Below are 16,041 nucleotides of genomic sequence, written 5' to 3' on the forward strand. Positions count from 1 at the left end.
CCTGATTGTGTGATTTTGTCCAAAAATCGTTGTAAAGGCATTCGTGGTAAAGGCATTAGTGATACCAACGAGTTTGTTGTTCCGAACTCGTTATTGAGCCATGGGTGCTTGACGCACTCGTGGTTTCAACATATAACCATATCATGTATTGAACACAATAGACAGTTGAAAGTCATTACATTTTGCATTGTAATAATAATTTTTGTGTGTTGGACCTGCAGCATACGTCCTCATCCATTCTGATGTGCATTCCATCCAAAGTGTAAGGTCATGTGTAGTGTGTGACAGGATTGGGCCCCATGGCCGTGGCTAAAAGTGAATTTTATGGATGTACTGCACAAGCTCCATTTCTCCCATTGCTTGTCATACCTGGGCTACCAGGTTGACCATTGTCACCAATGATGCCCCCCCTTGTCACACAAGCCCCATGCAGCCATTGCAGCTCTCACAGTGAGTTGTGTTAGTGGTCTGTTCAAACATTACAGTCTCACCATATTATGACATCCACTGCCTCATGTGTGGGCCCTTTGTTTACCTCCTATTTGGAAATGCTGTAGTTGTGTATGATGAGCTATTGTACAAGTTGGCAACGTGGATGTCATTAATATGTTGTGGTCCATAGATTGTGTCCTTCAGTTGTCACATTCAAATGATTAGGGTAATTGTGATGTGTGTGATGGTAGCAGTTCACTCTTACGCTTCACATGTGATGTTGCTACACTACTCTTCAGATTAGTGTTTGTGACATGCTCCCTGAGGTTAGACTCACAATCCTGAGGTATATGTTTTAGAGATTGAAGACACCAAAGCCGGATTGTGTGAATAAGTGAGGTGTTTATTGACAAAATTTACAAGGTAAGTTACATGATTATTATGTGAAGAAGTTCTGTACAATGTGCAGTCTGAGGCGTATCCCAGCAGCTGTGCTGTTGTATTCCCCCTCATTTTTTTCTCCACCATCCTCCTCCTCCTCAGGCAGGTCATCAACCTGCTCATATAATGGTACGTTCATCTGCACACATATGTTGTGCAGGATAGCACAAGTCAATATGATCTTGCAGGCCATTTGTGGGGCATATAGGAGGATGCCTCCTGTGATGTCCAGGCACCTGAATCTGGACTTCAGGATGCCAATTGTCCTCTCCACAATGGTCCGTGTCCTCCGATATCCCTCATTAAATGCACGCTCTGCTGCTGTGCTTGGGTTTTGAAATGGGGTCATTAGCCATGGCTGTATGCCATACCCCTGGTCCGCTGCAAAATATTAAGGGAGTAAGTTGTTATTAGGGTTTGCAACAGGTTTGTCATGTAGCATGGCAGTTGATGTTTTGAGTTAGTGACTCATATGTGTTTGTGGTATGCCGTGAGCTCCTATACTTATGTAATGTCTCCTCAGCACTGGGTTGTTGGACATGACAATCTTGTGTTTGGCTCATGGACCTGGTACATATGATTTGGATTTCAAACTGATGGTCATAATGTATGTACCATGTGTTGTGTAGTGCACCTTTGTTTCAGTGTGCTATCACTAGAGGGGACATGACATGTCCTCACAAAACAAATGGAGTCAGATGTGGTGGCAACACGGTAGCACTACAGAGCCTGGACATCCCATCCCTTTCGGTATGTGACACTCCAAATGATGTGCCACACTTAGGGCACAACATGTCTCATAACTTGCCTGCAATGTCCTGCAACATTTAGACTGTGCAAGAATGCCCCATGTGTGACATGTTACTGAGCAACCTTTTGTTGTCCCCTGCACCAGTTGCTCATATGTAGCCGTGCATCAGGGGTCGAAACGTCGACACATCTCAAAAGTGTGGATGAGAAAAGCATAAAAGAAATGTTGTGACATACCAGGGCTTCCTGGATTGTAGGAGCTACTGGAAGTCGATCATTTTTATACAACCACACTCTGCACTACTTGTACATATCACCGTCACTCACTTGCACCTTAGCACTTTCACTGTTTGTTTAGGAGCACCTACCTTTGCTTATGAATAATACGATAATTTATTATTAGAAGTATATGTTAGCACAAGATACAAATGAAGAAAACGTTTGAAATTATTAATAAATCTTGTTTGTTTTACATTTATGACACAGAGAGATTTCATTAATCTGTTTATACACCGTGGAAGTCTAGGCTACTTTCCCCTTGCACTGACCTCTATTATTATTGCATGTATTACCCTGGTCATGAGGGTTAGTGGGCAATTGCCTCATTGTATCACTTACTATGGGGTTTGAGTCATTTTTTGGACGGGAACGCATACCATGCATCTCATTGACATAAGGAGGTTTCATGCATCAAAAAATGATGTTAACACCAATATTTTGATGCTAGATGTGTCTAGCGCCAAAATATAAATATCGTGTAGAGTTTGCACTGAATTAACGTCCCAAAAAATTACACTAATTCAGCGCAAATGGAGTATAAATATGCCCCTTGGTATTAATGTGATTTTGTACACAGGCGACACCCAACTTTTCTTTTCATTTGGGAAACAGGCATCTGTTGATCCGGCTACATATATTTAAGAAATGCTTGTTGGAGATGATAGATTAGATGAACAGTAATTGTTTAAAATGCAATTGCTCCAAGTCAGAGATGCTTCTGTTTGGACATTCTATAAATGAATGGTCCAGTGACTGGTGGCGGAGGAGTTGGTACTCCTTCCTCCTCTTACTTTGGTGGCTAGAAACCTGGGGGGGTAAATTTGATAATACACTTTCATGTGGTCTCCAGGTCTCTTGGTTTGCTGGGACATGTATCTTACTGATGCAAGTTTTAAAGAAAACATTAGAATTTGTTCCCTCGGACACAAGTAAAACAAATGTGCATGCATACATCCCTGTTTGATCAATACAGAGTGCATAATGCCTTACAATATGCATGGGGCACACCTGCTGGCTCCAAAAAACAACATTTGTAAATAGACAAAAACAATGGTGGCCTAAGGCAACAGTAGTTGAAGTTTAGTAGACTACTGTTTAGTCATTTGTAGTCAATCTTAATATATTTTGCAGCTATTGCTTATATTTTCAGCAATCATTTGATGATAATGTTTTGCAGTCTTCACTATTCGTTATTTCTCTTACACTACCCAATGACTACAAACATGTTGCCATGCTAAAATAACTGTTTGTCTTTAGATTTTCTCGTTACACCTCTTTCTTTGCAGTGCTTTTCTCCTTAGTTGTTCAACTCTCTACCAACCCCATAAACAAGTATTGGCAAACACAATGCCTTTTTATCTGTGCTGTACAGCAGCATGGCTGCTGTTCAGCATGGCTAAAAGTTAGTGGTGTGCCATAGAGTAGACTGGCATAGAGTAGAGTGGACTAGAGTTGTGTAGAGAGGACTGGCAGAGTGCCATGTAGTGGAGTGATGTATAGTAGCGCAGAGTGGAGTTTAGTGGTGTAGATTAGAGTGGCATAGAGTGGTGCGGTGTAGAGTAGAGTGGTGTAGGATACAGTGCTGTAGAGTAGAGGGGAGTAGCTTAGAGTGGAGCAGCATACAGTGGAGGTCAGTAGAATGGTGTACAGTAGAGTGGTGAACATTACAGTGTCATACACTACAGGGGCATAGAGTAGAGTGGCATAGAATGGAGTGGCGAAGTATAGGGTTGCATAAAGTAGAGTGGTGTGCAGTAGAGTAGCATAGAGTGGAGTGACATAGAGTGTAGTAGCAAGAAGAAGCGTGGCATAAGGTTTACTGGTGTAGAGTGGTGTAGTGACATGGAATGGAATGGAGCTGTGTAGAGTAGAGTGGTGTAGAGTAGAGTGGTGTTGATTAGAGTGGCCCATAGTGAAGTGGAGTAGAGTATAATGGCATAGAGCAGAGTTGCATTGAGTGAAGTGATGTAGAGGTGCACAGAGTAGAGTGCATAGAATAAAGTAGGGTGGAGTGGAATGGTGTAGAGTGCAATATTGCACAGAGTGGGTGTGGAATGGAGTACAGTGTTGTGGAATACAGTGACATGGAGCAGAGTGGAATTGTGAATAGAGGTGTGGTGTACTGTGGCATACAGTAGAGTGGAGTGGTTTAGAGTAGAGTGGAGGGGAGTAGAGTGGCCTAGAGTACAGTGGCATAGAATAGAGTGGTGTAGAGTAGAGTGGTATAGAGTGGTACAGAGCGGCAATGTGGAAAGGAGTGGAGTAGAGTAGCATAGAGTAGAATTGCATAGAGTAGAGTGGAACGGAGTGGAGAAAGTAATGGAGTATAGTGGTATAGAGTAGTTAGAGTGGTATAGATGGGAGTAGAGCGGCATTGAGTGGAGTGCTGTAGAGTGGCAAAGAGTAGAATGGCATACAATAGAGTGACATAGTGTGGGATAACACAGAGTGTGGTGAAGAGGAGTAAAGTGGAGCTGAGTGCAGTGGTGTGGAGTAAAGTGGTGTGGAGTAAAGGGGTGTGGAGTGGAGTGGTGTAGAGTTAAATGGTGTAGAATGGCATGGAGTGCTGTAGAGTAGGGTACCATGGATCAGAGTGGAGTGCTGTGGAGTAGACTGGCATAGATTGGAGTGGCATAGAGTGGCATACAGTAGCATACAGTATAGTGGCGTAGAGTGGAGTAGTGTGGAGTGGAGTGGTGTAGATTAGAATGGAGTGGCATAGAGCAGAGTGGAGTAGGATAGAGTAGTGTAGTGGTGTAGAGTAGAGTGGCATAGAGTGGGTTGGAGTGAAGTAAAATGGCATGGAGGAGAGTATCACAAAATAGGCTGGAGTGGCATAGAATGGCATCAAATGGCATGAAGTAGAAGGAAGTCGCATAGAGTGGAATGGCATAGAATGGAGTGGCGTAGAGCAGAGTGGTGTAGAGTGGAGTTGAGTGGAGTGGAGTGGCATAGAGCGGCATAGATTAGAGTGGCAATATGTGGAGTGGAGTTGAGTGGAGTGGAGTGGCATGGAAAAGAGTTGGTTAAAGTGCCATAGAGTAGAGTAGTGTAGAGTAGAGTGGAATAGAATAGACTGTCACAGAATAGAGTAGAGTGGCATAGAGTTTAGTAGTGTAGAGTGGCTACGGTAGAGTGGAGTGACAAAGAGTGACATTGAGTAGAGTGCCATAGAGTGGCATAGTGTAGAGTAGAGTGGCGTAGAGTGGAGTAGAGAGGAGTGGAATAGAACGGAGGGATGTAGAGTACAGTAGCATGGAGCAGAGTGGCTAGAGTGGAGTGGTGTAGAGTGGTGTAGAGGTCTGGAGAGGCAAAGAGTAGAGTGGAGTGGCGCAGAGTGGAGTGGTGTAGAGAAGAGTGGCAAAGAGTAGAGTGGCACAGAGTGGAGAGGCATGGAGTAACATAGAGTAGTGTAAAGTAGAGTGGTTCACAGTAGAGTGGCGTAGAGTGGAGTATAGTAGAGTAGAATAGCGTGGAGGGGCATAGAGTGCCGTAGAATCGCATTCTATCTAGTGGAGTTAAATGGAGTGGAATAGAGTAGAGTCGTGAAGGGTAGAGTGGAGTGGTGTAGAGTATAGCAGAGTGGCGTAGAGTGGAATGGCAAAAAGTAGAATGGTGTAGAGTAGAGTGGTGTGGTGTAGAGTGGTGTAGCATAGAGTAGAATGGAGTGGCATAGAGTAGAGTGGAGTGGCATAGAGTAGAGCGGCATAGCGTATAGTGCCATGTAGTTAAGTGGAGTGGAACAGAGTAGAGTGGCATAGAGGGGAGCGGCGTAGAGCACAGTGGTGTAGAGTGAAGTGGTATGGAGTTGTCTAGGATGGAGTGGCTTAGAGTAGAGCAGTGAACAGCAGTACAGTTGTAGGTGTAAGCAACTAAAGCGTCAATAGAGATGGCAGATAAGGTGATTGCAACATAAACAAGAAGTATGCCTTTGCTAAAAGTAGGAAAGCACATTGCACATGCAGGAATAATAATTCTGAAAAGCTTATAAAAAAAAAAAATGTGCACTGCAAAAAGACAAAGAAGAACAAAGATGAGGAAGAACACACGTACTTAGTCCATGCTCCAGGAAGGAGATAACACACAAACGGAAGGGAAGATTAGAGGAGCTAAGCAATCAAAAGATTGCAAATGAGAGTGACAATGAAAACAACGAATGGCATGCCTTGAGCAGGTTGAAAGCCCACTATATTGTAAACAATACATTTTGCAGCACAGTGTATGTGTTGTGTAGGCGAGACCTAAAAATGGGTCAATTTACAAAAGGAATGTGACAAGTTCGGAGATGAGCACTGCAAATTGAAACAGGAACAAATAAAGTAAGAAAGTGTTTAGGCATTTGGCTGGGTATGCAACACTAAGGGCCAGATTCACAAAGATGTCAGACAATGCAGCTCAGCACCCAATGATGCAATGCTGCGTTGCGTGACAGGGAGACAGCAAGAGAGCACCATATCTACAGAGATATGGCACCGTCCTCCCCCTTCCCTAGTGCTAGCGCCGAGTTGTGCTGCCAAGCGCCACGCACACACCTTTGCACCGTAGTGCAAGAGTGTTTGCACTAGTTCAGCACAGGTTCTGTACTGGAAGGGTATCCTTCCAGTGCAAAATACTATGACTAGGCAAGTTTGAAAACTTTTTCTACTTTGTAAGCGTGCTGTACATGTACAGTGCTGCACACATGCAAAGTCGGCAAAGCAAGGAGAGATGAAAATATTTCTCTTTTTAACGCCTGCTTTCCAGCAGCGTTATATTTTGGCTCAAAATCCTGTTTACTAATCTTAGTAGATAGGTTTTCGCGGAAAAAAATATGGGTGGTTGCATGGGTATGCCCATGTACAACCCATGAAATGCCCCCTTGATGCTCTGTAATGCAAAGTAGCACTTCGAGACTGTTTGCGTTACTTTTCTTACCACCCAATGCAAATACCAATTTGCCTTGGTTTGTAAATCCCCAAAAAGTTTTTGCGTCAGTTTGCATTGAAAAATTAACACAAACATGACGCAAACACTTTGTGAATCTTGGCCTAAGAGTGGGAAACTGGACACAACTAGCACCTTGTATAGAATCCTGAAGACTTTTCTCAGCCAATCAAAGTTATTCGAAGGCTTCCAATAACTGCAGATGTTTGCCTGCCTTTTAGACTCGGTGGCAGGGACAGAAAGCATGCAGACACAGTCTGTATATTTATTTGGTTACATTTGGTGAAATTAGCTACACAGGCTCTAATACCAGTATTGCCCGTATGCGTACATGCATTGACAGCTGTTAATTATCCTTCTCCACTTTATGTCCTTCACCTTTGGCTTGAGTCCATAACTGCAGGTTAAGCAATCAGCAGTAGTTAACACTATCTACAGATGATTGTAGTCACTAGCAATTCCGTGAAAACTATCTGTAGATGATAGTCACTGTTTTTTCTCTGAAGAGTGGGCAGTGTCTGATTCGTGAGCACATCCAATGGAATGCTGCGAGCAAGAGAGCCAGTGAGATTATAGGCTCTTTTGTGTGCACACCTGTTGTGAGAGTTGCAGTTTACACAACACACAATTCTTTCCAGAGCAAAACAGAACATGGTGGTGACAGATGTATCTGGCAAATTCATGGGCAGATAGCAAAACTGCCTTCGAAGCAAGTCACCGATGGTAGTCATTGTTGTCCCTTACCCTTCTATGCGCACTCACCCCCTGTTCATAAGTTGCTTAAGCGTCAATCACTAGTAACTGACTTGCTCTCCATGATCAGTAAGGCTACATTCGTCTCGGAAATATTGGGACTGCTGTTTAAGTTAAGCTGAGCAACAGGATAATTACGAAAAGGGGTAATTAAGGAGAGATTCCACTAATAAACTAGGAAAGCATGGCTTCAAGCAAGTACCATGGGGGGCACTTAAAATGCAGTGATGCATACAGAATAGGAATGGACCCCTTGAGAATTCGATTACACATGTCACTAACCAATACAACCCCAAATTACGAAATACTACCAATCATAAACAAACACAATATCCACAGACTATGTTGACTCCAATCAAAAAGAATCCCCGAAAAGTAAAGGGAACACGGACTCCAAAAGCACTCCAAGTATTATACAAGTGATCGAAATAAGCTATACAAATGCAAGCAACATAACACAAGATGCAAAGAGTGATAAGCTGCAACTAACAACAAACCCGAATTCCACAAAAATAAGAGCAGGGACTCTGGAAACACTGAGATTGTGATCGTCAGAGTACATCACAAGCTCTTGGAGAAAATAGTACAAGACTGAAATAAAGAAGCGAAGGAGTTAACATGAAGAGGGAAACAGGAGAAGTGATGCACAAAAGATCACTGAAGGCTCTGCTGTTCCGTCAACAATTCTGTTATCCTATCACCCATACTCTTTATCTGTCTCGTTTTCCCAAACAAGCATAGTTTCTTCATTTAATCCCGTGGCACTGCTCATTCAGGCAAGATACTTTATAGAAATTCTTATTAAGAGACCTTATAGAAATCCTGTAGGGGTTATGTTAAAAGAGAATTTAATAGAAATGATCGGTCGCACGTTTGATTGCTCAGTCTACATAAGTGTAGCTATATCTTTGAAGGCTGTTGAGATCTGCAACTATCTCAGAAAAAAATAAGAGCAGTTTCCAGATCAGAGACATCGCTAGTTAATTAGAGAGGCTCCTGGAACTGAGTGTGTCGGATCTGAGTGCATCACAAAAAGACAACTTGCATGTGATTCAAGAACGTACAATGAAATATATCTTGCTATGACAATATTGTTGCAATATCAGAAACGTTTACCCGATTAGGCTATCACCCTACCACAACACAATGATGAAATGCGTCAATGCGACACTATTTTGTAACCTCTGGATAATTGTATTGCATGGAAAAACTTGTTTACATGACAGAAGACGCATAAAGTTCAGGATGTGTGTCTTCAAAATGGCATAGGAGAGGGTTCTGACAATGTCTGATTACATCAGCCCCCTATCACCAGCACAAGGGAACGCCACGCCTTTACACAGTGGCAGGCTTTAGAGAACATACCATCATTACTGGTGTAGAAAATAAATAGTAAGCTCAGAATCGGCAAAGTTACTCATCCTTGTTGAAAAATGCTAAGGCCCATATTTATACTTGTTTAGCGCCGCATTTGCATCATTTTTTGACGCAAAAGCGGAGCAAACTTGCAAAATACAATTGTATTTTGTAAGTTTGCACCGACTTTGCGTCAAAAGCGGCGCAAACGCGGCGCTAAAAAGTATAAATATGGGCCTAAGTATGTACAAGTAAATAAAAAGTGTAACGTGACAATCCAAAAACTGAATTAAAGTTGCTGCAAAAACAGAAATAAAGTGGTGGTGAATAGTTTTTTGCCTAAAAGCTTATATAAAATGTTGGATACCAAAACATCAACATCGTACTATTATTGCATGTGTCACATCCCTCCAAGCTAAAGGATCACAACTTAAAATAAAGCTGTAGAAAACCAGTGTTACAACACTTGTGAACCTTTAAACATAGCAATTTGCAAGATACATTTAAATTTTGTGCAGCGTAATTGCTAAATGATTACCAGACGTTCGATCTCTTGTTCTCTCAGCCTTTCTTCTCTCTGTTTTCTGTGGTAATCCAGGAGGTCATCGCCTTCCAAAACAGACCCAATACTGTTCTTTCTCTCCCGCAAAGAAGGTGATAGAGCATTGCCTGTCAGCTTTGGTCTCTCCAAATCTGCTTTGTCCAACTCTTTCGAATATGAAGCATTTTTCCCCACAGAAAAAATGCTGTCCATGTCAACCGCAGGAAAAAGGTGAGTAGGGTTAGAAACTTGGAGTCCCAGCCTCTCAAACTCGTCACTGCCGCAGGACGAGGAAGACGCGAGGCGCATTTTTCTAGCAACCCGGGGGCTGGACGGAACACTTAGAGCAGAGCTATTATAATGAGTACCGTCTGGGGTAGAATTTCGGAATGGAGAAATCACAGAGGTAGTCGAAGACAAATTAAGGTAATTATCCGTTTCGTGTCCATTCTGAGGTAGATTTTTGTCCCCAAGTGTTTTTCTCTTAGTCTTGTCAAAAGAAGGCTGTGGTGGTAAACTAAAAGGCACCCCCTGGTTTTCCACAGATTTGTACAGCCTAGGAAGGGATCTGCTGTAAGCACCCATGTGGCTAAGGGAGCCTCCCACATACTTTCTGGCACTGGAGCCCAGAGTGGCGTCGTTGGCAGCCATTTTGTATTTTAATGCCCTTGGCTGAAGTGTATGGTGGTCTGGGCCATTCATCCTCCTGACTTGCTTTGGACTCGAAGGGACGCTTGTGGCTCCTGATCGGCTAGAAGAAGAAAGAACAATTTCGCTTCCTGATCTTCTGTTGCACATGGGAAGAAGGGAGCCAGTGCTTTTTCTTCCCTCTGCTACCCCAGCGTAGGCATTATTGTGGGATTTACTTCTGTCGTTTTTCATATATGGAGGCATTTCCAGGAGTTGGTATGAGATTTCTATGTCACTGTGGGGATAGGCACCAATATGCGTCCTCCGAGGACTGTACATGTGGTCCTGGGGAGAGCTCGGACAAGAAGCGGTAGATTTTGTAGAAGTGGTTCTTTCTATTTCATGATGACCGTTGTAGGAAAATGGTGTGTCCCCTTGTGTCTTGGCAGAGGATGATGGATTTCGAACATCAGAAGCCACGGATAAAGAACGAGGGCTTTCGCGGCCAAACTGAGACAGCGTGAAGTAGGAATCAGAAAAGTCTTCAGACATGTTCCTTCCAGGACTGGAACTATATAAATACTTTTTCTGTGTATGTATATCCATAATGTTTCTTATGTCACCGTTAAGAGAATTCATCCCAGAATAAATTCCTAAATTTGGTCTTTGCATATCCAAATGTTCAATGTGACTGCATTCTGCCATCTTTTAATTAGAAACCTGGAAAAATATAAACATAAACCATCATTAACGGGATGTATTTTGGTTAACTAGACAAAAGAAAATATGAATGTGAAATTAATACATGTTCTTAATTTATCATATATTTAAATACGTCTATCCATTATGAAAAATATAACACGTTTGAGTAAAATAAAAGCAGAGCATATAGTAGAGATGTTTCCGCACAATACTTCATCAAAATTATTGGATTGAAAATAATTAAACCCTGTACCAAGCTTATACACACAGAGCAAAAAGGCAAGTCACACATCTCATAAATGTTTGATCAAAACAATAGCAGTAAGAGATCAGGCACAGAAATTCTATGGGCCAATCAACCGCCTAGGTTGAAAATATTTGTTGGAATTTTCTCTCCACGTTCAGGGCTCCACCCTTCGGACTGTGGTGTAGAAAGAGTGCTAAGGGCTGTAATGCAAGCAAGAACAAGCTTTGGCAAAGCCGACAGGTCTGGTGTTGGCTGCCAGCCTTTTCACTGTGCTAGTGCTTGTTTTGTCATGGTGTTTGCGAAGCCTTACAATGGGGAAGCTGACAGGCCTTCATCAATCCAAAAAACATTGACTAAAAGCAAAAATATTTTGGTCTCAAAAGGTACACGCTGCCACAGTAATTCCTGGCTCTTAAGAACACTACTTTGTGTTTGGATGTGCTCCTTCTGAAAGGGCATGATGTCATCACTCACAGTTAACCAATGGCTGAAGTGGAAAGACCTTCTGCCATGCTATATGTTGTAGTGGGTGGAAGAAAAATGTGAATGACGCAATAATAGAAGAGGGCTAGCTTAAAAAAGAAAATGTTAGTAACATTTAGTAAAATCAAAATTGTCTTGGCAAAAGCCGGACTTAAAAAATTGATTCCCATGCCCATGTTTGGCAATAAAAAAACAGCTATAATTGTGACGCAGTGGCTCTTCACACCCCCGAGTGAGGTGCCTTGTCACCTACTGCACTATTGATAGATGTTCCCCTGCTTGTGGAACACTTGCCAGCTATGTATGAGACTGGAAAAAGATTTACTGAAGTTTAGAAGCAGCCTGAAAACGTTTCTACTTTGCTCAGTTTATAGGCTGTATTTCTGAGACACAAGCCAGGTCTAAAAGCAGTAAGAAGTATGGCTTAACTTCAACTACTCCCTACGTATTCCTGCCCTACACACACTCGAGACTGGTATCTGCATTTGTTTCTTCAACTTAAAGCTTTCCCATCAATGAAGACACTTACGCTGTAGTGGTTTGGTGACACCTTTCTTGCTACCTTCCTCTCCCAAGCACAATGAGAAGACAACTAGTGGTTTCTAGCACTTTATACAAACTCCAAATATATAAAATAAAAATACCTAATTAAAATATATATAAATATCTTCGTGAAGTAACTCATTTCATTCAATGGTATAGAAATGAATGTAAAAGCCACGAAGGATTTTACATAAACCAAGGAACATAGTTTCAGGCCTACATAACTCTGTGTTGGAAAAGTATCGGAGACATTGTTTTTATAAATAAGGTACCATACTTTATATATGCCATACACAGCGTGCTACCAAATTGTCCTTGCCTATGAACTATTTCCATTTCTGTTAGTAATGCTAGTTAAATTTTTGGTTACTTTCAATTAGTAGCTATCTATGATAAATTCACGAATAGCCAATAGCAAATCTAAAGTGTGGACTTAGAGAGTGCATTCAGGGGCAGATTTACGAATGTATCATGCAACGCAGCAAGGCAACTTGCTGGGTTGCATGAAAGGGAGAGCGAAACTGTGCTATATCTACTAAGATATGTCGCACTTGTGCTCTCTCCTAGCACTGGCTCACTGTGGCAGCCTAGCACCAATGTAGACTCCCATGCGCCACGCTACAAGGGCATCTGCGGTACAGTCAGGATTGTTTTTGTGCACCTTCATGCACAAAAACAATTCAAGAGGCAATTACTCCTTTCTGTGTGTGATGCAGAATGCATCATGGCTAGAGGGATGAAATAACAAGGAAAAATAAATATATTTCTCCCTGTTATGCCTGTGTCGGGGAGGTGCACCATTTTGGTGCAAACTCAGGTTTTTTAAGTCTTTGTAAATCTGAGTTTGTCAAAATCCATAGGTGGATGCACAGGACAGCCCATGCTCCATCCCTGTAACGCCTACCCAACACAAAGCAACACAAGGCAATCCTATGCGCTGCATTGTTTCACTTCGCATTTACTAAACCACACCACGCAAAGTCACAAAAGTGACACAACTGCACGCAAAATCTTAGTAACTATGGGCCTCAATGTTTAAATATCTCCAGGAGTACCTCAATTCAAATGCTTTTGAAGTCTACGATGGTCTACGATGAGGTTAATTTGGAGATGGAAGTGTTCTAAGCTGGCCACCTGGCAAATAAACTCAAACTCAATTGCATGCCCCGGGACAAATCTATACTGCGTGCACTCCCATGAGCACATCTGTTTGTTGTGGTGATCACTGAGAGTGACTTGCTGGGTGTCTTTGTGGGTGAAACATCCTCCCTGCACTGCAGCAGAAGTAAAGTGGTCTGTGCCCAGTTCTTCTGAGAATGGTGAGGCAGCATCCATCCTGTGTGGTGATGAAAGAATGAGGCCCTTCCCCTCATGTATGGTCGGATGGTGACTTAGGGACAGATTTGCAAGGCAACTTGCTGTGTTGCACTATGTGGAAGGAAGAGAGCAGAAATGCTCTATATCGCCTAGCATTGCTGCACTGTGTGCAGCCTAGCCCCAGTGCATGCACCCTTGCACCTGTCAGGGTGTTTGTGTTACAGACAGGATTGTTTTTTTTTAAACAGAATACTAAGAGGCAATTTCCTCTTTCTATCCGTGATGTAGAATTCATTTCCTTGTTACGACTCTGTCAGGTAGATGCACAGTTTTGGCACAAACCCGGGTTTACAAGTTTTTGTAAATCTGGGTTTGCATCAAAATACATGGGTAGATTCATAGGAACGCTCATGCTCCATCCATGTTACGCCTACCCAACACAAAGTAACGCAATGCATTATGGTACTTTGGGCCTCCTTTACGAGGCCCATGGCGTAGGGCAGCACAGCACGTGCCTTGCTGCGCCTCCCTGTGCCACCGGGAAAGGTCAGAAATGCAGCGCATCTTCAAGATACAGTGCATTTCTGTCCTTTCCCCCTGCGTTGGTGACAAATTACTGCCTAGTGCCAACGCAGGCACCCATGCATCATGGTGCAAGGATGCCTGTGTTGCGGGGACGATTGTTTTTGTGCAGGAAGGGACTCATTCCTACACAAAAATCAATCACAGGAGGTGTTTTCCTCTTTCTATGTTTGCTTCCCTTTGGGTCATTCTTGCCTGTGATGGCATAGGAATCTGACTAATTCCCAGACTTGTAAATCTGGAAATGCATCAGATTCCTTCCGGGTTCATGAGTGGTGCTTGGGAACACCCCAAGCAACACCCTTGGAACACCCCTTTCATGTAGTGTTACCCGTGAAAGGTAACCACATTTATAAGACCATGAAAACCTGCACAAGGTGGCTTTGCATGGCCTTGTAAATATGGGCTGGCACACTGCACCACTGGAGTATAAAAAAAAAATTTGCTCCGGTGGTGCAGTTTGCTGCTAGGGCCTCATAAGTGAGGCCCTTTGGATTTACTAAGCCACATAAAGCCACTCAAATCGACTTTGCGAGGCTTAGTACATGCCAACATGGATTTTGCGTCAGGGCTGAGTCACAAAAGTGACACAACTTGCTACAAAATCTCAGTAAATATGGGCCTCAGATTACAAAAACTTCTGAAGGGAAGCTGAGTCTTCCATCGCCACTGCTTTGTGACTATAGCTAATACCATCTGTTTGTCTTGATTCGGCCTGCTGCATCTTTGTTACTGATGAGAGAGAGTCCTGCTGCTCAGAGGGTCCTGCTGCCCTTTCAATATGAAATGAAAGACAAGGTTGCTGGGGCTCTGGATCACATTTACTGTAGTCTGCAGAGTTGAACTTTTGTCGGCCATTTTGGACTTATTTCTATTGTCTCATCTGTATTAACCACATGGGCTGAGTGACTGCTTTCAGGTGATACTGGGGCACTCTTTAATAACAGTTAAATCAATGCATATTATGGTTCTGATACCCAGGGCAGGGACAATGAAGTCTGTTTGCGATGTCATGGCACATTCCTGAGCCGGCAGTGGAAAGGCACTATGGGCCATGTGTACAAAACACTTTTGCTTTCCAGCTCCTGACTGCAAAAATGAATTTTCATATCTGCAAATTCCATATTACGATTCGGTAATTTGTTACCGAATCACAATTTGGTTTAGGGATTCAGCATTTGGAAGGGACGTGTTTAGAGCGTCCATTTAAATGCCGAACTGCAGTGCTATGTATGAATGTTTTGCAACTGAATTACGGTTACAAAGCATTCAATTACGGTTACAAAGCATTCATTTTTTGGTGACTACTATAAGGTAGTGGTAACAATTCACAAATGGGAAGGGGTCCCCAAAGGATCCCTTCCCCTATGAAAATGTAAAAAAAAAAAAGAAAACAATTAAGAGCAGGCAGTGGTCCCACGGACCATTATCTACTCTTCAAAAGTGAAACTTCAATTTTTTTTTATTGAAAAAAAATTTGCTTTATCAAAAAGCAATTACTGACATGGTGGTCTGCTGGCACCAGCAGACCACCATCCCTGTGATGGCTATCATTCCTAATGGGTCGGATAATTAATGAGGTACGTTGATTTATGACCCATTAGGAATCAGTATTGTAAACCTTTATGTTTTCTTACATTACTAATTGTGATTTCTTAATTGCGATTCAGTAAGAATCGCATTCAGGAAATCTGTATGCCTAAATTTTGTACATATTACCCTTAATTTGTGAACTGCCTGCAGGAGTGTGAGTGGGAATGATCCTGAGCATCATGCCCTTTGGCAAGGCAAGATGGAGGGTGACACAACACCTTGACCTTAGTTGTCAAAGAATTCTGTCCACTTGGGCAAGACAGAGGGATAAATAAATCCATCTGACCCTTGGGCAGGATGCGAGAAGAAGCACATGCTATCCTGCCATTTCTCATAGTTGGTATAGTTTGCAAAACACCTCCAGTCTTGGACAAGGTAGATGGCTCAGTAAAAACAGAACACTTCTATGTATTTGTTTTTATCTATCTCAGTGTTTGCGGTGTGATTATAAAAACACACACTCACCTTC

At 42.5% G+C, this 16,041-nt stretch overlaps 1 protein-coding gene across 4 annotated transcripts in view; it reads right to left on the minus strand.

Annotated features, from left to right (window-relative positions):
- Nucleotides 1-16,041, minus strand: part of PHLDB2 (pleckstrin homology like domain family B member 2) — a 483,232-nt gene that overhangs the window by 398,892 nt on the left and 68,299 nt on the right. For all 4 annotated transcript variants that reach the window (XM_069204939.1, XM_069204938.1, XM_069204937.1 and 1 more), the window contains one exon: nt 9,473-10,825. In XM_069204939.1, the coding sequence (XP_069061040.1) occupies nt 9,473-10,810 (1,338 nt within the window). In that variant the 5' untranslated portion in view covers nt 10,811-10,825. The remainder of the gene's footprint in view (nt 1-9,472; nt 10,826-16,041) is intronic.

Source organism: Pleurodeles waltl, chromosome 8 (genome assembly GCF_031143425.1).
Source record: "Pleurodeles waltl isolate 20211129_DDA chromosome 8, aPleWal1.hap1.20221129, whole genome shotgun sequence".
Lineage (NCBI taxonomy): Eukaryota > Metazoa > Chordata > Amphibia > Caudata > Salamandridae > Pleurodeles > Pleurodeles waltl.